General features: G+C 40.0%; 1 protein-coding gene across 1 annotated transcript; it reads right to left on the bottom strand.

Annotated features, from left to right (window-relative positions):
* Positions 1-6,068: 6,068 nt before the first annotated feature.
* On the bottom strand, positions 6,069-8,956 carry LRRC30 (leucine rich repeat containing 30). The gene has a single exon (XM_056484456.1). It carries the CDS (start codon positions 8,773-8,775, stop codon positions 7,747-7,749), a length of 1,029 nt encoding a protein of 342 aa, XP_056340431.1. The 5' UTR covers positions 8,776-8,956; the 3' UTR covers positions 6,069-7,746.
* Between the last annotated feature and the right edge of the window lie 14,234 nt (positions 8,957-23,190).

Below are 23,190 nucleotides of genomic sequence, written 5' to 3'. Positions count from 1 at the left end.
TACCTATCTGTGAACAGGATAATTGTTACTGCTTTCTGTAATTGAGGCTATGAATTGCTGTTCCAGCTTCAGGCTGCAGCTTCCTGACACCAAAGAGTAGGAGTACATTCCACACAGGTGAAAGGGAGGGAGGCAGGCATATTTTTATAGCAGAGAGGGAGAACTAGACATAAATCTCACTGTCTACAGCACATAGTAAAATCTGGGACTAGACAACAGAATCTGTTCTTGTTTTACGTGTTTCTAAATCATTCTGTAGCAATATGACAACTGGGGTCCAAAATTCCTCATTTCCAAAGCAACAGGGACAGTGAATTTATGGGGGGCTTCACAGAAACAGGAGAGGATCTCTGAAGCATGTCAAGAGAGGAGGACAGGACTTTTGTTCTTCATGGTGGTGGATGGACTCTCTCCTATGCCCTTAACATTGCAATAGCCCTTCAGGAGCTGGTTAAGAGAAATGTCCATGTAGAATCACATTGGAAACTGAGAACTTAAGACATACAGGGACACAGAAAAATGCCACTAAGTGCAAAGTATACTCTTCAGACTGGTTGCTGCTCCTTTTTTTCATTGGTTTTTTTTTTTCCCCCTCTGTGAGTTAATGAAGAGAGGCCTCTACTAATGATTAACTTGATTTGGATGCCAAATCCAGAAAAAGAGGGTTGAACTGGCATCAGTCAAGCAGGCAAATTTAATTAAAAATGTTGAAACTCATTAATAAGAAACAAAGAGACAAAACAAACAAAAAAAAAGGAGAATGGGGATCAATAGGAAAGAGAAAGCATAGTCAAAAAAGAATGGACAAATGAAAGGAAAAGAGAACAGAAAATGCAGATAGCTAATACAGAAGAAACTGCATATCAGTTCTGGCTTCTTACTGCAGTGGTGAAATGTCTGGCAACATCCTCTAAAGTCGTAATTCTTTTCCTTTTGTCCTCCTTGTATTTATTAATTATCTGATATTTTAAAATATTCAGTTGCTTATATCAACTGTGGCAAGGCAGCTGTAGGGCTTTTCTGCTGTGCATTAGTTGTTGAATATGCACACAAATCTAAGTCCCCCTCAGAACAGCAAGCTGCAGGTTTGGGGAGTACAAGAGAGGAAGGACTGTTGGGACAGTTTGGTGATCATCACCCTAGCAACACTGGCAAGAGAAAAGTGATGCTCGTCTTTATCCAAATCTAGACCGTGCTAAATTGATGTAAATGTGAAAATGACTTACTGAGAAAAGCTATTAACTTCATGGAGAAATCTTGAAATGTCACTGCTTTGCAACGTATTAGCCTTGCTAAAGAATATTAAATAGCCTCTCTAATGGACACCTGAGACATCAGGAAGAATTCTGAGTGAATTTCACCATCTTCCCCTAAGGTTGCTCCCTATGACGATTTAGACATGCTGGATGAATTTTCTCACCTATACACTCCAATATCTGCATGCTAGTCCAAGAAAGATGAAACACCTTAACTGCTGTAAATTCATAGCTTTGAGCCAAATTATAAATAAATTAAATCTATGTCTGACATGAGCTTTGTGAAACCAAAAATTCACCAGTTCTAACTAAGAGCATTCATTTTCTTTCTGTTTTCCAGTCTCTAGGGCATCATTTATACCAGGGCAATCTCTGTTCCTCCAAATGGCACTAGAAAATGTAGTACCTGAAATCTATGAGATACTGGCTTTATGTTTTTGCATGGTATAAGAAGAGGCTGTGTAGATTCATACTAAAGACTGTTATATTTGCTTATCCAAATAAAATATGGATATTGATGGGCAGGGTTAAAAGACATACATTGTCTTTTTACAAACAATCACCCACTAAAGTTCTTCTGAAGTAAAATAAAGTTTTGAATCTACTGTCTCTTGCAGCCCAGACAATTTAGTGTGAAAATTCCACTTGAGCCTCCTACAAACACCCAAGCCAAAATGCACTCCACAAGCATTCAGATATAGACATTTTTCTTAGACAAACAGGCTGTGTAGAATTTAACTTCTTTTATGGGATAAGGAATGCATTTCAAATTGTTTACTGTGAGACCTACCAAACTTTTAGGGACAGAAAATTAATATGTCTTCTTGTATGATTATTGATCAATTAAAAAAACCCCAATGTGAATTCTTCCATATTTTAAATCCCCACATAAACTGATAAAAATGTCACAGAACTTTGTGATATTTAATGGTAAAAGAAACAGAGGAAAACTGATATATAAGTAATTAAAAAGCAACATAACTAACTGTCATATGTTTTAAGTCCTGTTTAGATGCTAAATACCAGCATTTAATTTGCTGCAGAATATGCTACTTCTCAGTTGGCTCATACATATTCTTCATATACTACTTTTCAAAGCATGGTAACAACCTCCCAAATACCTCCAAACATACACATACACAAAGGCACACACACACATGCTCAGAGAAATTTCATTTAACGAATTGAACTCAAAGTTGGTATTTTTATGGCTTCATTTGTAGGTAGACAGTACACACAAATGCCATTCTTCACAGTGTTATTTTCAAATTGGAAAGAGAAGATAAGTGTGCTGAAAGATACAGAAGACCCTTGTGCATAGCAATAGGTGTGGAAAGGCATTATCTTAACCAAGTCACACTTGGTTGAATGAATTTCCTGAAGTGAAGGTTTTATTCTTCTGTATTCTTCAGCTCTCCTATCAATGCCATTCTCAGGGCACTAGATTACTCTACACCAGAGAGACTTCTCTGTTTACACAAACAATTTAGGAACCACTGATAGCCTGTGTTGTTCCCTGTAGTGAAGTACGTACACATGCATGGGCCAGTACAAAATCCTATATACATATACAGAGACTTTCATGACTTTAATTATATTAAAAAAAGGATGAAGAACAAGTAAAATTACAATAATAACTATGTTTTCTAGGTGGAAGCAATTTTTTGCTGTAACAGTTTAGCTGTTACTCGCTTGGTAGTTTCTTCTGGCTGATTTTGGAGTGCTGTTTCTAAAAAATGCAAGAATTAATTTAATTTAAATGTGTCCTGCTTACACCTGTTTTGAGGTGGAGCACTTCAATAGCTAGGGAGAAAGGATTTTCTGACATCAAAAGCATTTGTCACAGGGCATTATAGGTGTGTTGTTCTTTCTCTGATACATTTCAGCAAATCTGAATGTTATGCATGCTGAGAGATGATGCTTTGTGCCCTCTGCACACGTGCTGCAGAGGCAAGGAAGGCCAGGCAAAGGAAGGCATTTGGCACCCTACAGCTTCACTGACCTAACTTCACATGCTTAAATTAGTCTGCAGATGACCTGGAGCTCTGTGTATCCATCTCTCTCTCAAGCATGGAAACAGTGCATGGAGAATAACCACCGCCTGATACCTTGGAGGCAAGTGCATAAAGCTGGTGTCATGAGCATGACACCAGTTTTGGGTATGTTACTCATCCTGTCACCAGTGGTTGTGGAGCCTGTCAGGCTCCTCTGTCCTGCACCCCCTGCACGGAGGGTGAGACATAAGACTCTCATTTTGATGCCCACCCACACCTGGCATTGCTGCAGGAGGAGAAAAGCAATTCTGTGAACACACCAATGATGCAAAGGCTGGAGAGCAGAAAGAAGATGGAAGCAATACATGTTTCCCTGAGAGAGTTGTATCAAAAGAGTAATTTTTGGTTTTAATGTCTGGGAAATGGGAATTAAAAGCAGGCTATCCATCAATGCATTTATGGTATCTGAAACTCCTCTGAGCCCTAGGAAAACATAAAGCTCTGCCCTTTGGTCTTCTTTTCACTCTGCCTGGGTAAGCTCACTTTATGAGGCAGCATAATTTGCAGTGACCTTTTCTGAAGCTGTTGATACACTTCCTGCTTTGCTGGAAACCACCTTTTTAGCCATGCATGATGTGACTCCACATACATTGGAGTATAAATTTCAGGCTTTGTCATTAAACCCTGCAAAAATAACCCTGTCGTGTAGGTGGCTGTTGGTTCTGCCGGGCAGAGCTAAGGGTCAGGTTTTGAAGGCTGGTTGGCTCTTGTTTCACCCCAGAAAAATGCATGGAATCAGTGAGGGAGGGTCATATTTTATAATTCTGCCTCTTACTTGTACAGAGGAATGATCATGTAATTTTATAAAAGGATTTTCAGACTCCATATGTGAGTATTATAGTCTACCTCTAAAGTCTGTACCAATATATCTAAAGCCTTATTCACATTTAAACATTTACTGAGTTCTTAAATCTGGGTTTTGCCACATATAAAATGGGAAAAGTATTTATTCTCATATAAGCCTTCCAGAGTCAGAAGTTTTCCTTCATCTGTAACTGTTTCAAGATTTTAGCTCCCAAATGTGAGAATGGCAGAAAATAATAATATACATTTTCTTAATATTTTATGAATTATTATATATTGTTTTTTATTATAACTATTTTCATGCATACTAATTAGAACTGTGCCAGGCAGTCTGAAAGACTCCTTGAATCACTCAAGAACTGCTGTCTGAAGGGTATGCAGCAAATTTACCCTTAAAATTTGCTGAAATCATAATTACCAGATTATTAGGTCATTTTCTCTTTCTTTCTTTCTTTCTTTCTTTCTTTCTTTCTTTCTTTCTTTCTTTCTTTCTTTCTTTCTTTCTTCTCTTTTCTTTCATCTCTTTCTTTCTTTTCTTTCTTTTATTTTCTTTTTCTCCCTCTCTTTCACTCTCTTTCACTCTCTCTCTTTCTCTCTCTTTCTCTCTCTTTCTCTCTCCCTTTCTCTCTCTTTCCCTTCCTTCCTTCCTTCCTTCCTTCCTTCCTTCCTTCCTTCCTTCCTTCCTTCCTTCCTTCCTTCCTTCCTTCCTTCCTTCCTTCCTTCCTTCCTTCCTTCCTTCCTTCCTTCCTTTTCTCCTGTGACAAAGACCTTTTTTCCCCTGTCATCTGCATAGCTGGTATCAGATGACAGCACTGAGATCCACCAATCCTATTATTCTGCTCAAATCTAGAGCCAGCACATGACATCACACATTCTATCTCCCTCTTGTGCCCTTTCTTGCTTCTTCTGTCTTGCTCCCACTCAGACGAAAATACATATGTCATTATGTGCCTTTCATGCATATTTCTGTGTAACAACAGTGGTATACAGTTTTTTCTTTTTACATGGAGAATTCAGAACATAACCCTCAGTCATGAGAGATAATTTTCTGTATCTCTGAGAAAGGTATTTATAGGGACCTTGACTGAGGAATGAAAAAAATACTGAAGCAGATCAGTAGAAATTATTTTCTTAATGGTAAAATCTAAATTATACATTAAAGCACCATTTATTCAATCAGTTTTATTATTCTATTTAAAAAGGCAGTCACTTTTATGTGTTTCATATGCTTGCAAAGGTTTATTAGCTTGAGTAAAAGGTCATTATTATTCAATTGAATAATTTAATTTTAAATTATTGGTATTGCACTTCATATTATAACTGCTTTTGCAGATGCATTTGATTATGTCAAATTCGCCTTTTAATCCTCTGTCTGGAGATAATTTTCTTGAATCGTTCCCTGTTTCTCACCCTCGCAGTGGTATCCTAAAGAACACACACAGTCCAGCCTCATATCTTCCATGTAAATTACTGTGCATACCTCTCCTAGTCAGATCATATCAGAGGCTATCCGGTGTCATATAATCCTGGATACTGACACGTGGAAAATCTTTTCAGGTGATTAATGCCATAGGCATCTAATTTTCCTGCAAAGCAATATTGCAGTGTTTACGTGAATGCCAGACTCAGGGATATGAAATGGGCATTTAGAAAAGTTAATAATCTGGCCCTAATCCCCTCCAAGAATTATCTGTTGGTACTTCTAAAAATAATTGCAGCTTTATTCCTTGTCGCTAATGGAATCACATATTAATTTATTAGATTCATTGTGCATTAAAAACTTGGAATTTTGCATGGGTGAAATAAATACATGTAAAGCTACACATAAAATACCTTTGCATTTGAAACATATACTAAATAACAAAAATTCACAAAATATTTCTTTTATTATTTTGTTTTCTTAATGATTGATCAAAAATGCCCTTCAAAATTGTTTCATGTTCTCTAGTAACATAAGATTTGTCCTTGACTGTACACTTAGAGACTCTGATTTCTGGGCCTAACACTGAAATTCTCAATTAAGATAACAAATCATACACAAAACAATCCAATGCAAACATCAGGGCAGGCAGAACCAGGGTGGAATATTCTGTGAGCACCAATTCCTCATTGCTACCATTCAACACCACAACAGTAATGTCAGTGTGGCTAAAGGTTCTGTGTTTACTCACATGTACCTATGAATTACAAAATTGTCTGCTGTTATCAGGCTGCTCCTACCTCTGCTGAGGAGTTTTCCCCTCAGCCAGGCATTGTACATTAACTTCATTAGAAGCAGGATCAATCTTTCACAGCCTTTCATAATTTTGAACAAATGATGTTTTAGAAAATAATCGATTCCTGAGATTTGACATAGGAAGCACTTTGAAAATGGCTTTGAATACTCATAATTAACTGAGAATTACAGTCTAATTCCTCTCTTACACTGCCATTACAAGCATTTGTCTCAACTGATTTCAACAAAGCTGCTTCAGTTCTACACTGGTGTAAGGGAACAAAAAAACCCAAGTTGCATAAATTGTTAACAGCTCTTTCATACTGACTCTTTATTACCAGATAAAACTTTGATGAAGGACATTCACAGAAGATCAATATGAGAAACCACATAAGACCTGACTTTTATGCTACTGGCTGATACTGAAAATCCCAGAAATAACTATTTGTTTTTGAAGCTCTTACTTAAGGTGATGACTGGGTTGATGCTGCTTTTCCTGAAAGAAATATTTCACCTTCAGGAGATGTACTGCCTCCTGAGTAAAGTTACTCCATAGCTCGGATTGCAGGGATATGGGAATGGAGAGCAGTTGTACATCTAGCAATGAGCAGCTCCATCCTTTGTGTGAGGGAAGAAGCCACAGTCCTTTCTCTGCTTTGTGCAGATCCTGCTCCCAGAGGATGTGAAGCACTGCTGTCAGCATCCTAGGAGGCTCCGTGTGAAAGGCTGCTTGTCTCATCAGGGGAAGTAGGAGCTCTGGGGAATTTTGGGATCCACTTCCAAAGAATTGGCAAATTGCCTCATCACTGGCAATCTCTACCTATAATTTATACAGAGCACAGCTGTGGGGTAAACAAGTGGTATTGAACTGACCACTAATATATTGTCTGTGAGCTAATATAGCTCAGGATATATTCACTGCCAAAAGCAAACATTTTCATTGAGATCCTCTTAGATAGCAGTGTTTGTTTATGTCGTGGTTTACCTGTGTATGAAGAAGTGAGCAGGAATAGAAATGCAATTGCAATCACAGAGAAAGTCTAACTTATATTAATATTTCTCCAGCATAATAGCTGTCAAATGCATATTTCTGCACGTCTGGCAGTCTATTTAATTTGTTTCTGTCAAATGAAGAGCAAATATTTTATCAAAAGCTTGTTGTTGTATTAAAAAAGAAAAAAACAACAAAGCCCAAGTACCACAACAGTGAAGGTTACAGAGGTGGCTATTTTTAGAAAGTTTGCTCTTCACACACTTAATCAAGACCATCCTACTTTACTTGCTTTCCTCCAACTGTCACTAAAGCCATCCACAGCCTTCAAAATCCAAGCATTATGAGGTGGAAATGCCTGTGCAGGGAAGCTCTCCGACGCGATTGAGCCTTGATGACAGGCTTAATCCCAAGCTCAGCGGAAGCTCAGTTGCGCTCCTTTTTGTCCCTGAGGTAGTTGAAGAGGACGTCCAGGCCGCCCTCGACCACCTCGGGCAGGGGCCGGGCCAGGGGGTTGTGGGCGATGTGCAGCCCCTTGTCCATGGGGTTCCAGGCAATGCGGCGCAGCCGGCGCAGCAGGTACAGCTCGTCTGGCAGGCTCTGGATGGCGTTGTAATCCACGTTCAGCAGCTCCAGGCTGCTGATGTAGCACAGGGACCGTGGCAGGCTGCGGATGTTGTTGTTTTCCACGATAAAGATTTGCAGATTGACCAGATACTGGATGCTCTCCGCGATGTTTTCCAGCTTGTTGGACCCTAGGTGCAAGAAGTCTAAGCTTCTCAGGGCGAAAATGCAGAGGGGAATTTGCACAAAGCGGTTGTTACTGAGGTTCAGTTTCCTCAAACTCGTCAGGTCCGTGAAGCTCAAAGGCAGTTGTGAGATGCAGTTGTGTGAGAGGCTCAGAACCTCCAGCTTCCTGCACAAGCTGAGCTCTGCTGGCACTTCTTTCAGGCAGTTCATATTGACAAACAAGACCTTCAGGTTCCTCAGCAGCCCGATCTCCTTCGGCAGGCACTTGAGGCAGTTGCCACCCAAGTTCAGCACTACCAGCCTGTCCAGCTTGCCCAGCGAAGGAGGAATCGCCACCAGCTGGTTGCGTGAAAGGTTCAGCTTCTGCACCTCATGCAGTCCCCACAAGAAGTCAGGCGTGCTGGTCATCCCTTTCATTATGAGGCTCAAGCTGACATAACGCAATCCCCGCTTCAGCAGCGACTTGGGCTCTCTCCCTGCCAGAAGGGCGTCCTCCCATGCGGGCAGCTTCGGCCCTTTCCTGAGGAAAACCATGCTCCTTTGCTCCTCGTTCTTCGAGTGCTCAGCTCCCATAACACTCTGCTTCACTCCTGAGAGAACTGAGGCTTTATTCCCTCGCAATATGCAAATGCCAACAGAAGAGGACAGCCAGCGGGAGGTGGGAAAGTCAAAGCAAGGAGACAAGGAGGAGCCTGTGAAGTGCATCCCAGTCCACGGGAACAGTTTCCATAGCTGCTGAGGGAAAGTTTCACTTTTGGGGGCTTATGTTGATCTTGGTGCACAGTCTGTAATGAAACACTTGCTCCTGACTTGTGAGCAAACCTGTTCAATTCAAACTGAATGCCACAAGACAGCTGTCACTGTCATTTGGCCTGGGCTTTATTGGACAGATATGTATCTTCACTGCAAAAAGGTCACAAGGATGCTGTATATAACTTCACCATGTCAGCTTTCTTGGCTATCTTGTACATACCATGGCTGCAGGACAATTAGCGAGAGTGATTTCAAAAAAAACAAACAAGCCAGCTAAACAAGGAAAGAAGCAAAGAAGCCATAATATCAGCTCAGATTTAAAAATGTTTTCATAATCACTTTTATTTTGGTTCCTGATTTCTCTAAAGTAGTTACCAGTCTACCAGAAAATTTTGCATGCTGCGAAAACATTAAGTCTTTTCATGTCAGTCCTTGCTTTCCGCTAAGTTAAAAAAAAAATAGTGTTCACAATAAGTTCTAGCTTTTATGTGTCCTTTCTGGGGAGGATTGGCCTCTTTCTTTTCAGAAAGGGTGCCAAATTCACTGCAGCAGTAACATTTTGCAGCAGTATCTGTGCCCACTTGGATAATTTCTTGCTACCCACAGTACCAAGTGTGAGCAGTCATACCATACAGTTCTAACCAAATTACTCTGTCCTAAATGTCCTGTGCTACTTTCACATTTATCAACCAGATTTTTGGGGCCAGATTCTTTTGTACTCTAGAAAATAGAGCCTCTTGATGTCCCTTTCCTTGCGAACTTCCATGTCTTCCTGGGCTATTCTGGAGCACAGGGAGACCAGCATTATAGCTTGAACTATAAATGACATTTAGGTCCAATATAGAGGGGCTGGTGGAAGAGGAAAGAAGCAACAGCTGAAGTGAGCTCTGCTGGTGAAAGAAAATTATATTGCTACAGGAATATGTATACAGTGAATTCAAACTCAAAGGGACCAGAAAACAGATCTGCAAAAACTTCAGGTATCATCTAAACTTGGTAAAAACTGCAACAAATAGTACAAGACTTTCAGGGCTTTTCCTCTCCATTGAATCCATGGTGATGAAAATGTGTTGCTGCCTTCTGAGAGATTTTGTGATTAATGTACCCTCCCTTACCAACTCATTTTAGAGATCCTCACCTTAAGACCTTGTGTTAGCTCAGATACTAAAGGATTATGCAGAAAACTGTAACTGGAAGTCAAAGCACTCCGACAACCACTTTGGAGTCAATTCCCACAGTCCTTTCTTACTGCCAAGCACCAGTCTCCTTTGAGCTTTGGGTCCCTCATGGAGATGCATCTGCTTGGGAAGAGAGGGCAGGGAGGGCATTCCTGCAGTTGTGTCTGATGAGTGTGGTCCTGCACCAGTCAGGACCACAGTGAGCAGTGAGAGGTGGGGGTGAGCTGAGTGAGCCATGCAATTAAAACGTGTGTTTGAGCAGGGCTGCATGGCATAAAACCAGCTGGTGCTGAGGCTGAAATATTGCATTCTCTGGAGTGCCTGGGGGAGCCTGAAAAAGGCTGAAGCCAGTTGTATCTGGTTAGAGTGAGTTGGCAGCCTGTGAGTCACAGATCCCTCCCTCACAAGCACTTTTTGCCAGTATTTGTCAGTTTACAAACAAATGTTGTGCTAATTGCCATCACAGCCATACTGACTCAGTGTTCTTGTTAACCATCATCCCCACATGCTGCCCAGAGTGGCAGAGATAACCTTGATGCTGAAGGTAGAGGACATGCTCAGGGGAAGAGGAAACCCAGTGGCTTGGGCAAGATTGGGCCTTTCATGATGGGCCATAAAATGTGACCTTTCATCCAAATGGGTGGAGAAATGAAAGCATGAGCCCCTCACGAGCTCTGCCTTTGGGTTGTCTGCCCAGCTGCTGTAAAAATGAAGTTATTATCAGAGAGCCTCCATGGATCTGAACATGGCATTTTGCTTCTGCAGTGGCACACACAAAGGGAAGAAAAAGCCCTTTTAGAGAGCATTTGTAAAATTAAGCATTTCCCTTCATTTAGTCTCACTTTTGAAATGAGGAATGTGCTGCAGAGAATCTGCCAGGATCTGCCAGAGACTGGCTTTGCTCCCTGGAGCTGGGCTCCCACCTGTGACCACAGCTCCGCGGTCACTTCAGAGCTCTTTCTTCTCCACGTCACTTTTAGTAGCAAATGAAAACAAAACAAAAGGAAGCACAGTCTCCCTGTAGCCACTGCCTTCCCTCATGGCTGGCTAGATATTTTTGGATGAGAACATTGTCCCCATCTCCAAAACACACTGGAGTTCACTGCCTGGAGACTTGGCAGTGCCTGCTGTGGTTTCTCACCACAGAAATCCTCATTTCCTAACAGCGTGACTCAGCCAAAGTGCTTTGTATCCTTCCCTGGCTTTGCATCACACTGTCCATTTGAAACCAGGCCTGTGATACAGCCCAGCAGAGTCTGGGCTGGGCTGTTGCTGGAAAGCTTCACCAGGGGATCTCTATCAAAGAAAAATGCTTGCTCTGCTTCAGCCTCACAGCATCTCCTGCTGTATCTCCACTGCCTGCCAGACATCAAGCAGCAGCAAAGGGGATTTAAAAAAGAAATTCCACATCTGCAGCTCTCATTGTCCAGTTCCCTTCCTGCCTCTGTGAGTATCATAACCACTGTGTGAAACACAAAAAAAAAAAAAAAAAAAAAAGAAAAAGAAAAAAAAAAAAGACAAACCATTTCCTATTCTTTGTTCTCCAACAGAAAGACAGGCTATTGAGTATGCTTGCAGTTGAGGAAATGGGAAACTCTGAGGTAACCAAATCGAATTTTTCTTGAAATTGAGATAACAATACCACAGTGGCCTCATCTGGACATCTCAGGAACTAAAATTCTGTACAAAATTATCCCTTGTCTCTTGGTGTCCTGGACTGGCTTTGTTCAAACACTTTTTAGTTCCCTTTTTTCTGTTTCCTGCTGCCCTGCCCTGGCCCTTGCTGTGCTGGGCTCTGAGGATGGATGCATTCCTTTGGAATGCTCTTAGGCAGCACTGACCTGTGTCCACACAGCCTGGTAGAGAGCAGAAATGAATTTCATGCATGAAAGTTTGGAAGCCCAAATTGGTGGGCTATACATGGCACAGTATTCTTGATAATCACTTTGAAGATTAAACAAAAATGTTAATGTGTAAGGGAAAAAAATAACCCAAAGCTTGATGAAGAACTTTGTAGTCTAACTAATATAATAAAAGAAACTGCATTATTAGCAATGATAAAAACTAGTAAGCTGACAAAAATGACAAGCTATATTTTCTGACATTCTTTGACAATGCAAATTATTAGATTTTTTCTCTTAAGAAATCAGGATTGTCAGCCCTAAAAAAATAAATCTGAAGATGAGTTCACAAAAGACCTCGAATTTTAAAGTCTATTATCTATGGGATCTTTTATTTGTCTTCAGGTTTTGAGTCTGCAGAATGCACTTGAGATACATTTTCTAGCTTTTTTTCTGCATCCAGGCAGGACTTGCCATAAAATTGTATTGGTTTTAAGTAAAAGTTGAGATCATAACATAATTACTTTTCCATAGGATTTGAGCTTTTAATGAAATATCTGATAGCATCAGGCTTTTAATGAAACCATAGATATTTTGACACACTGAGCTAAAAATTTGTTTTGCTGCAAAACCGGTCCTGTAATTGTCTTTTAAATTGCTGAACTTACAGTAGATACCTATAGCTTCATTATCATATATGTATAGGTTGATAATTTATTTTGAAACAAGTTTTATGTTCTCTATAGGGTCAAAACCATATATAGCTCCTTTTTCTCAATATTTTTACAAATGTACTAATATAAGAAGAAATCCTTTAAATCTTAAAGCACAACCATTTCTAAAATGCTGGGAAATTCAATGCACACTCTTTTAGAAAAAAAAATTCACTTCATTCATTATTTAGGTCTTATAATAAACACCTTTTTAAATGAGGATGCAGAAAATATCTAATACTTTCTGTGACAGGAATGTGATTTGACTAAAAAGGGTTAACTTGTTTCAAGGTTGGCAGAAAACAAGTCATGCTGGAGAAATATTCATTACAAATACAGCTGCAGCTACTGAACCATCTTCTCTTCTGCTATTTCTTTCCTCTGAAGTAAATAAAGGATTTTAAAAGCATCAGTGCTGTTCAGTCAGGGAAATTCTCTGGTCTTAATGCTAAGGAAGCAAATTTTGTAGGTTTTTAACTACTTTATAGTGGCTTGTTGATCTTGCAGCTATTCTGAAATACAAAGTCAAATTTTAATAGTAATTTGAGATTTATGAGATGTGACACAAAACAGAAACAATTCTTAAGGCAATTTCAGATTTGCTGCTAATTTGTTTTTAATTATGGTGCTGTTAACAGCTTTTAATGACTGCCTGTCCCTGGAGCTTTCTCGGAATGTTTCATTAAGGTCCCATGTGGAGCTGCTGTATTGCCTGACCCATGAAGAATTGGACCTGGAGGTGGATGACTGCCTGTGCAGGGGCTCATTTTTCTGCAGACCTCTTGACAGAAGACAAGCTTGAACTGAACCTAATATGAAAAAAAGAGAGAGATTTGGGGCTGTGTGTGTATGCAGCCTAGAAATGACAGGCTCTTCCTCCCGGTAGTCAGGGACAGCAGGAATTCTTATATGACATGGAATTAGAGGGAGCTTTATTTCTTTTTTGCAAACTTGCACAGTATTTTAAAATTCCAGCAATACATGAATGACTGTTTTGGCACCTCCTATTTCTGCCATAGTTTCCCTGAGTGTACACAAGCCAAACAGCTGGTTTGTCATCTATATTAAACAGAGGCAGCCCACAATCCAGCCTTGTGCCATCATCCATGTTCTCTGGGACACTGTTTCATCTTCTGCCCACAGCAGTTCTCCCTGGCACAACCAAAACTTGCTTTCCATAAGGTGCTTGCCTATTCCTCTGCAGGAAAAAGGGTGTGTAGCACATAGATAAGCCCTAGGGAACAACACCATCCTGCAGGAGCACATGGAGGGCTCTGTCCTGCTTTATTTAGCCATCTGTACAGAGCATCCATGACTCAGCCGTCTCCTCCTCTTACAGCTAGAGTGGTGACAGATTTGACACCAGTCACAAATGTATCTGTAGTCATTACACAGAGGATACCACTGCAATATAGAAACCATACGCTGCTCTGTTTTTCACAGCTACATTTATGAGAAGTCACATCTACATTCATAAATTTCTGTAAAATAGCCTGCACCTGTCTGGTAGCAATATGGATGTTTACTAAATGCTACTCAATGTTTGCAGCTTTCTGAATAAATTTGGAAAAAATTTGGAACAGATTGTCCAAACTGGACAAAGTACTTTTACTGTAACTGCTGCTACATGATCTCTGCCACAGGTACTCTTTTTCACAGAGCTCTTGAAGGTAATTTTCCTACACTTTAGATGCATGATAAGAAAACAGCAATTCTTGGAAAGTAGAAGAGAGAGCCTTGTGGGCTCCTTCCCTAAATCTTATCTGATACTGTAAGAGTTGTTTCTTAGCCTCTCTCACAGAAACAGACCATCTAACTGTCCATCACACGCCTACATGGTTGGCCTTCCTTCCTTCCTTTCTTCCTTCCTTCCTTCCTCCCTCCCTCTCTGCCTGTCTGCCTGCCTCCCTGCCTTCCCACCCTCTTCCCTCAAGTCCTTTCAGATTTATTTCAGTGCCTGGAGCAGATTCAGTCCAGCAGCCTGTGGTGTACAATGCCCAGCTTTCTGAAGCATCTTGTGCCCAGGGGTTACATGGTCACTCTGGAATGGGGGGTGATATCCCCTACCTCTTGTGAAGCTGTTGCTTAAGCTTAGCAGGGTTTACTTAAACATCCATGTGTCTTGAGAGTCCAAAAATAAGCATGACTCAATGGGCTGCTGGCAAAACTTCCAGTCCCTCCTCCAAAGACTGTTTTAGTATTCTACATTTAATGGGTCGTTGCAGTTGTCTTGTTTTCAGGAATCTGAATACCCAACTTTTGATCTGGAAACAGAAGGCAGAGATAATTCTGAGGGTCCCATGAGAAGAGAGGCATTTCCATGGGGTCCTACTTGTGGGACCTGTAGCTCAGAGACAGATGGGCCTTAAGCAAGACCATTAGTTCAGCATTATCTAGTAAGAGTCTTTAAGATTCTCCCTGCTTAACCTGCCAAAGTGCTGATTTTAACAGAATTTTTAAAATCAGCAATTCTGTCCAGGCATTGTTAATGTCAATGTGCCTCTGTTCCAGCTCCATGGGATTTTACATGCCACAGTACAGGCCAGGTGACTCATTGTTAGCTATTGCAAAGTTCATTGCTGCTGTACCAATACCCTCATTTTTATTCTAAACATTTAGGTGTATTTGAAAATGCTGGAAAAACCTAGAGGAAACTTGAAAACTTATTTCAGAAAAAACAATAAAACACTAAGCGATGCAGGTCTTTGTGCCTGATTTACTGCATAAACTAAATGTTCTTTGTATAAATTAACTGCATGCTTCTTCATTTGAAAGCACAAGCCCTTTTTATCTTGGTCCTCATGAAATTTGGTAAATCAGTACTGTAAATCAGTGGGACCCAGTGTGAAGGGGTTTAGGTATTTCCATTCAGAGTCCATTACAATAATAGTTGCAAAAAAGAACTTAGGAAATAATTCAATCAAAGCTGGTTTAGAGCCTTAATCCCAGATCCATGTCTCTTATACAAATTTTACTGATACAAGAAAAAACTCTGCATTTACCTTCATATGTCTGATAAATGATAAAACAGAATCTAATTAGAACTCTCTAAAACACATACCAGTGTCTCAGTTTCTGAGACATTACCAAATGAAAGGACAGACATCCCTCCAGATATTTGAAGACTCAATGCTGACAATTAATAGCTTGACTTTTAAATTTCCAAGCTCTAACTTAAGGAAACATATTGAATGCTTAGCTCAAAGGGCTGTAGTGAACAAATAAAATTTCTCAAGCAATCAGTAAAGCAATGCACCTAGGTATTATTAGTATGACAGCAATACTTGAAATTCTATTAAATAATATGGGTGACTGTATGGTCAAACAAAAGCTGGTGAGATCTGAGCCAAGCTGCAGGCAAGGGGAACTGAGGGCATCACACAGAGCACAGCCTGGAGGCAGAAGATATAGCTTGGTAGGTGGAAAAAGCACATGAAAAGCAACTTGCATAAAAAAACTACCTTAAAAGTAATAAAACAGAGCAAATCAAAGGGAAAAATACAATCTTCAAGCCCAAGTACAGGCAAAAGGAAAAGGAAAGTCCACCCATAATTGTCATTTCTCTTATTTTACAGTCTCTAATGAGCAACTTCCCAATAGAGAGAATCAAACATGGATCTCTTCTGTACCTGAAGATCAGAAGAGATTAATTGTGGTGTACGACCACAGGGTTTCAGCACTTATTGGACTGTGAGAAGATGGGGTATTGTAGTTAATGATTCCACCTGAGGTGGAACGACAGCACATTTGGCAGCCACGGAGCTAAGTGGAAGGGGAGCACTGATGCTCTGATGTGTGGCCAGGTCAGCTAACAACAAGGCAGGCTTCTTTAAAAAGGTGAAAAATTATGTGAGGCTTGAAAGGAATGCAAATGCCATTTAAAAATTAAATTAAAACAGGAGGTTGGATTGGGGATGAGCAGGACAAGAAGCTGGAGTATTTTATTTTTAATCACATATTCCTGACCAGGGAAGATGACACGAAATATTTGCAGAGGATTTGAAACAACAGCACCAGCCTGTGCATTGGTCATTAAAATTTTCTACATGCAGAACTAAATAAACTGATGAAAGTAATTCTATGATATGGTTGCCTGTGAAATTGGAGACTAGACATGGTGACCCATACTGTCTCTTCCTATATTGTGGTCTTAAATCTGACCTCTTCTTCTGCTGTCTTCAACTTCCCTACACGTGCAAAATTCAGGAGCCTTGGTTCACAGGCCACTGCATTCATATTATCTTTGGTGCTGATCTCTACATTTTCTGCCTCACTGCATTTCACTTTTAGTTTATCAGATTCAAACAAATGTAGGCAATTAGAGGAAAATGCAATTATAACAGAGCTGCAGACAGCTGTTTTCCAAGTGACAAGAAATCTCATCTGTAGCCAGGGCTGAGTGCAGATACAACCTGGGCTGGTGGAGCAGAGCAATGTGCTGGCAGATGCTAGCAGGAGGTTACAGTCTATCTCCTTTCCTCTTCCATGGAAATGCATTCTTGTTTTCCAAGGCTAATGATCTTTTCTAAGCCATTTCATGAGTCCAGGCTGAATATACAATGTGTTACAAATGTCTTAATTGAGTCAGTTTGGCAATACAAAAATTATTGTTGTGAGATGTATTTAACTAGCAGTTTGGAAACCACCAGTATTCTATGGGTTTAGACAAGTACTGTTTCAGGAATATAGATTATGGCAGCTTCACTTTGAAAGCCACTAGTGGAATTCAGCAGCAAGGAAAGTGATTCTAAAATGATGTTTTTACGTCCCCCTCAAATGATGGTATCATGATGCAGAAGTAATAAATGGTGATATATGGTGGCAAAGGGATGGTGCTAGTCCCTCACTGATAAGGCAGAGTGAACATTTGTCTGCAGCCACCTGTTCTTGAACTTCTCTAACTGCACTTTTTCACTCTCTCACTCTGGAGCAAATGATGTGCAATCCAAGTGGGAAAGAGCTAAGTGCATTTCCTCAGATGGAAAGTGATATGAAAATACCGAACACTGGTACCTGACATAAATACTGATCTAAAAATACACCACCTTCCCCCTAAACCCTCACTTTACATCATAAATGAAGCATAAGCAGATCCCAGAAAGATTGAAGCAGAATGTCTTCTGAATTTATGATTAATAAGCATGTCAAGTTTTATAACAGCACCCTTATGTGGACACAGCTAATGGCCTTAACATTGCTTCCAGAATCAAAATTGAATGGTTGAGCAGATTTAGCCTCAGGAAGGCCCACAGTGATAAGGGAACCATCAGAGAAAATAGGTGTACGCATTTTTCAACCTGTCAAGTGAAAAGAATCGCAGATGATGATAAGTCAAGGATATGCCCTCTCCTATATGAGTTGTATGAATGTTTGTGCTGAACAAGGCAGCTTCCTAAACAAGAAGGAAAAGGTGAATGCAAGCAGCAGCAAGCTGCATGATTATCCCTTAAATTACATTCACACAAGAGCAATAATTACTCTGAATCAGCATTTAAGCAGGGAGAGTTGGAGTTTGCTGCTCAAAGCTGTTGTAAATTGCTAGCCCTGTGAGAAGAAAGGAAGAAAGAAGCACACAGGTACGCAGGGCAAAAAAGAGGGGGCACAGATTTGGATAGAGCAGTAGACTTGAGAATTATGTAGATCTTTTGTGGGGAGGATTTCACCTGTTGGCTCTTATCAAAGCCTCTAGAATACATCTCAGGCCACAGGGACTGAGCCAGGCTGTGGGTATTGAGGATTAGAAAACTGTAAACTGGAGGACAGCATAAGGAGCTGCCAATTTGATGTACATTTGCCTTCCTTGGAACCACTTGGTGATGAAGACAGGGCTGAAAGAAGTGTGCACCAGCCAGGTCTCATACAGAAAGACTCAAATGCCAAAAGAATTTCCTTCTGTTTCTAATTAACAAAAAATAATGTGTACAAATATGAACATGGGTAAAATGGAAAGCACTGGACATGGCATGTTTTACTAACATTGATAATTGCTGCTGGATCAGTCTCCTGGGAAACACAATAATTAACTAGTTAGAGATGTTATTTGTGTCAACTCAAACTGTACCCTGTAAATCTCATTAATAAATCTTAGCTATTACTGTAGTGCTTACATGCTTTATTAGTTTTCAGATAAGTGCTCTGAAAGAAAAAAAGATGCTGGAAAGGTAGAAGTCATAAATTATGGTGAATTCTCCATTAGCAGCAGTATACAGCCATAACATATTCTTGCAGAAGTGATATACAGATAACTTATTGAACTATCCAGGCAATCAATGGAAAGCATTTAAGGAGCCTGTCATCTTGAGTTGACATGCGCAGCATATAACATCTGCTGCAAAAATGTTAGCTGGTTTTGTAAGACATTCTATGTAGTAAGCACAGCTCTGCACCACTGGTGGCAGACCAACAGTCTCTCTCTTATTTCATAGCCTGGAAAACTTTTTTCCCACTATGCTTTATTAGGACAGCCTAGCCAACACCTTCCATGCTTTTACCAGAGAATGGACCAGTCGTGTCCAACAGTGCTACAGAAGCAGTTTTTTCCTAACCAGCTTCTGGAACTGAAGTCGTACTCTCTGGTGCAAACAGTTCTATATTTCTCATGCTACAGCATTAGAAGGAAGCATTGTAGGAAGTATTAAGTTTTAATATTGCAGCTTAAAAAAAAAAAAAAAAAAAAAATTAGGCAAGATATTACAGCACTAACCCCCAGCCTCCTCCTTATGTGCTCCATAGTGAATCCTTCTCAAGACAGCAATCAGCACAGTTTCCACTGCACAGCTCAGTTGAGGTGTAAGCTTTGGTATCACCACATTTGAAACAGCAGAGCTCCAGTTGCTGCTCTGTGCTGCTGACCTGAAAGCAAGAGTGTCCCCTGATGAAAACTTACTTCCTGAAACATTTAGGCAATTTGGGGTCTTCTAACACAAGTGGTGAGAGATGAGCTTTGTTTCAGACATTGAAAACACACGTGGTATAAGTATCTCTATTCTTGGGAGATCCCCATTGACAAGAGGTAAGCCTATCTACAAGACAGGCTGGAAGAAGGATCTGGAAAAGTACAAGCCTGTCAGTCTGACCTCAGTGCCAGGAAAAAACATGGAGCAGTGCCACCTTTGAGTGACATTATATGGCATACACATATAATCAGGGACTATATGCAGGGATCAGGCCCTGCATGAGTTTATGAAAGGCGAGACCTGCTTAACTAAACCTTTATCTCTTTACAGGTGGCCACTATTTTCATATGGTATGGAGATATATTATATATTTCCAACATAATTATTAAAATTATTTAAACATTATACTGTGTTCTATGTATGTTTTATGTATGTAAAAATAACTGTTTTATGTAATCCATTGCATTTAGATAATTGTGACTGTGTGAAGCTATTTGGTATTCTGGGGCATTAACCAGACAAAAATATTATCTAAAAAATAGACCAAATTCAGAATCAATGTCAGTCAATCCTGTTTATTTTGGAAGTCATACCTGTTAGTTTTTAGCTGGAATATGACCTTCTGACTTTGCATCTTACATTAACACTTATCTCAAAGTAAAAAATGGGCGGGGGCTTTCCTATAGACTCTTGCAATCACATCTTTACATCCTTTCCTTATTTCTGATGCTAGAAAGGCCACTGTCTACTGATTAATGGAAAACTATGCCTGAACAGCTAATTTATTTTAGTGTAAACTCTCTATTGGCATTTTAGCAGCAAATAACTGTACAAAATCCATTAAATTTGTTCAGTTGTTTTGGCAGGTAAGACACATGACATAAGACACATCTGTGCCAGTCTCTAAGTCTTCATTGAACAGAGATTTGCAAACGCTGCTGAAGTTATTAAATGTACATCATATAATTTATTAATGGAAAGCCCATTAGTTCCTGACAGAAGCTAGGAAAACAAATAGCTGTATAAATATTTAAGGTATTAATTCAAAGACTTTTAAGGAATATGCAGGGGACACTGGAATATAGGAGCCAGGCTCTGTGTAAGGCTTGTGATTGAAAGATTTCTTTGTGAGATTTCTTCTCTCTAAACCACTGAGCATCCTAGTAAAGTGTAAAGAAGCACTGAAAAACTTCTTCAATTATATAAGAATAGGTGCTTAAATATACCAAAATATATGTACAATTCAGGATTGGTTGTCTCAACTGATGATGTGATTAATATATGCCAATATTGTTTGTTTTCAGGAAACACTCAAACTGTGCTTGTATTCAGATTGCAGATTCAGATTAAGACTTGAAGCCTCTTATAATTTTGTCTTATTCAGAGAGATTTTGAAACTGAAATTTTCAATACTGCTAGGTGGATTGCAGCATTGCCTACCACTGGCTCTGACTGTGTTACTTGATCTTCTAGTTGGACTGGGACTGCCTAGGAAGCATGGCCTCACAGCTTTTCTGGGAGAGCTAAAAAGCCATGGCACATACTGACTTTGGCATTTGCAAAATGGGAGATGCTGCAGAAATATGATGTTATGTTCATCTGTGGTTGAAAAGTGCTCAGCTCTGGCCAGAGAGGGGCACACTGCTCCACAAGCAGCAACTGGCCTGCCTTTAAATCACAGCCTGATTACAGATACCTTTCTCCTCTGAGGTGAAGATGGTAAAGTCTGGTCAGAGAGAGAGAAAGAAGCCCAGACACCTCTGCCTGGTGGCACAGACATGGTCGGGAAGCTGGGGCAGAGCCATCAGGTTCTTGTTGTGACCTGGAGCTTTTATTTCTGAGGTATTAGTCTTGTTTTAGCCATGTAACTCCCAGTGTATGAGCCCTTTATGCAGGTAACACTGCCTTTGGTATCAAACCAAGTGCATTCCTGCATCCCCAGCATTTCTGCAAGAGGAGTTCAAGTGGTGGATCGCTACCACTATCCTGTACCCCATCTCTTCATTGAGTCACTGGCCATTTTATAGCTCTGCACTGTGAAATCTTATCTATAAAGCAGAAATTTGGTACATTGGCTCTTCAGAGAACAGAGAACATGATAGCAGAAATATTAGTGCTCCAAACCCATTTCCTCACAGTGCCTCAGCACTGATTCAGAAAGATCGCTTTTAGAGATAGAAGGATAATTCAATCATCATTTAGTTTCTCTTCCTCTGAGACTCCCAGCCACGAATGATTTATTGAAAATTGTCATGATGGCTGTTATGTTTCAGATATTCTTGGAAAGGCTCTGTCACAATGTGTAGCCAATTCACATGGGTACAAAAATTAACTTTATTTTAAAGACAAGTGTTTTAAAATACGTATTGGAGGGGGAAAAAAGGAATTTAAATTGAACAGCTGTTAGCTTCCCCAGATAACATTTTTTTAGTAATAATTACCTATTAATTATTTACTGCTAGCAAAAGATTTGATTTCCAGAAAATCTTTTGGATTTTGTTAAATTTGCTGCAGTTCCTGCTGCAAAGTCTGGCATGTGGTAATTCTGAATTCCAGGCTCAGTTTTTTTGTTTTTTTTTTTGGTGGTAAAGTTCAGACAGACTGTATTGAGAAATTTGCTTCAGGATAGGATGTGGAATTTATTATTTTGTCAGTATTACACCATATTACACAAAATATATAAAATTTAAATACATTACCTTGGCAAAGCAATTAAACCCATGAACTTTGAAGGTGTCCTACTTTTCAAATGCAAATAAGCTAGTTCAGTATGGTACCAGGAGGAGCCCAGTATCAGAAAATTTTAGGGAATAAAAGGCTCCATGAAAGCTGTTTTTCAAAGGGATGAGGGTAATTTGGCATTTAGATGAAGCAAAAGGTAGATATTATGTACTTAAATGTAGTAAAATGCTACAGCCAAGAAGCAGCCATTGTACTCACAATAATTTTCAACATTGCACATCAGCTCCAGCACCCACACCCCTCTCCCACCCACAATTTTCCAACCTTCTTTGGACTCTGGTTCTTTCAGAAATACTTTGAGGGGAACAGTGTGTGAAATAAGCCTGATAATGTCAATCTTCAGGCACTACATGCATGAGAAGGGTGATCACACAACTAAGTTGCATCAGGCCGTTGAAAAATAAAAGCATAAAACTCAGCCTTTTAGAAATAAGCTAATGTTAAACTGTTTAGGAACAGTAAAACTCCCCTACAGACATCCTGTCTCATAATTTTTCCATCAGTGGCTGTTTTGCCTGCCTGAAGCATCCATATCTGTCCAGCCTCTTGCCAGGTACCACCAGCACCAGGACTCAGCCTGCAGTGAGAGCAGCAGGATCTGTGAGACCCTGAACCTGGGCGTGCTGATTTGCTTCGGGAAAGGTGTTGAAAATGGAAAAAAAAAAAAAACAAAAGCCATTAAGAGCACGCTGGTGAGATCTGCTTTGTGACGACTGGTTGCATTGATTTCAATTAGCACAGTGAAAAGAATGTTAGCAGGAAGGGAGTTCGAGGTTTTGACTTGCAGTTTTACAGTGCCATCCTGTGGCTGCCTTAAATGCTGCAGAATAAGATCTGAAACTTGGAGTGTACTGAAGCTTTTCCTATCTAGCAAGATTTTCGCAGGTCTTGACAGTGAAACTACATTAAATTGATTAACAGTAGTTTTTAGTTCTTCGTTTAAATAATTACATTTTATTGCAAGAATTTACTCTTTAATACGTTTTAAATACTCTCC

Source organism: Oenanthe melanoleuca, chromosome 2 (genome assembly GCF_029582105.1).
Source record: "Oenanthe melanoleuca isolate GR-GAL-2019-014 chromosome 2, OMel1.0, whole genome shotgun sequence".
NCBI classification, from domain to species: domain Eukaryota; kingdom Metazoa; phylum Chordata; class Aves; order Passeriformes; family Muscicapidae; genus Oenanthe; species Oenanthe melanoleuca.
The sequence above is the reverse complement of the archived record's forward strand: the minus strand, read 5'-3'. Positions and strand labels throughout refer to the sequence as shown.

What these genes read in the sequence shown, in the direction of transcription:
- LRRC30 (XM_056484456.1), bottom strand. Translation starts at nt 8,775, where the DNA reads ATGCACTTCACAGGCTCCTCCTTGTCTCCTTGCTTTGACTTTCCCACC.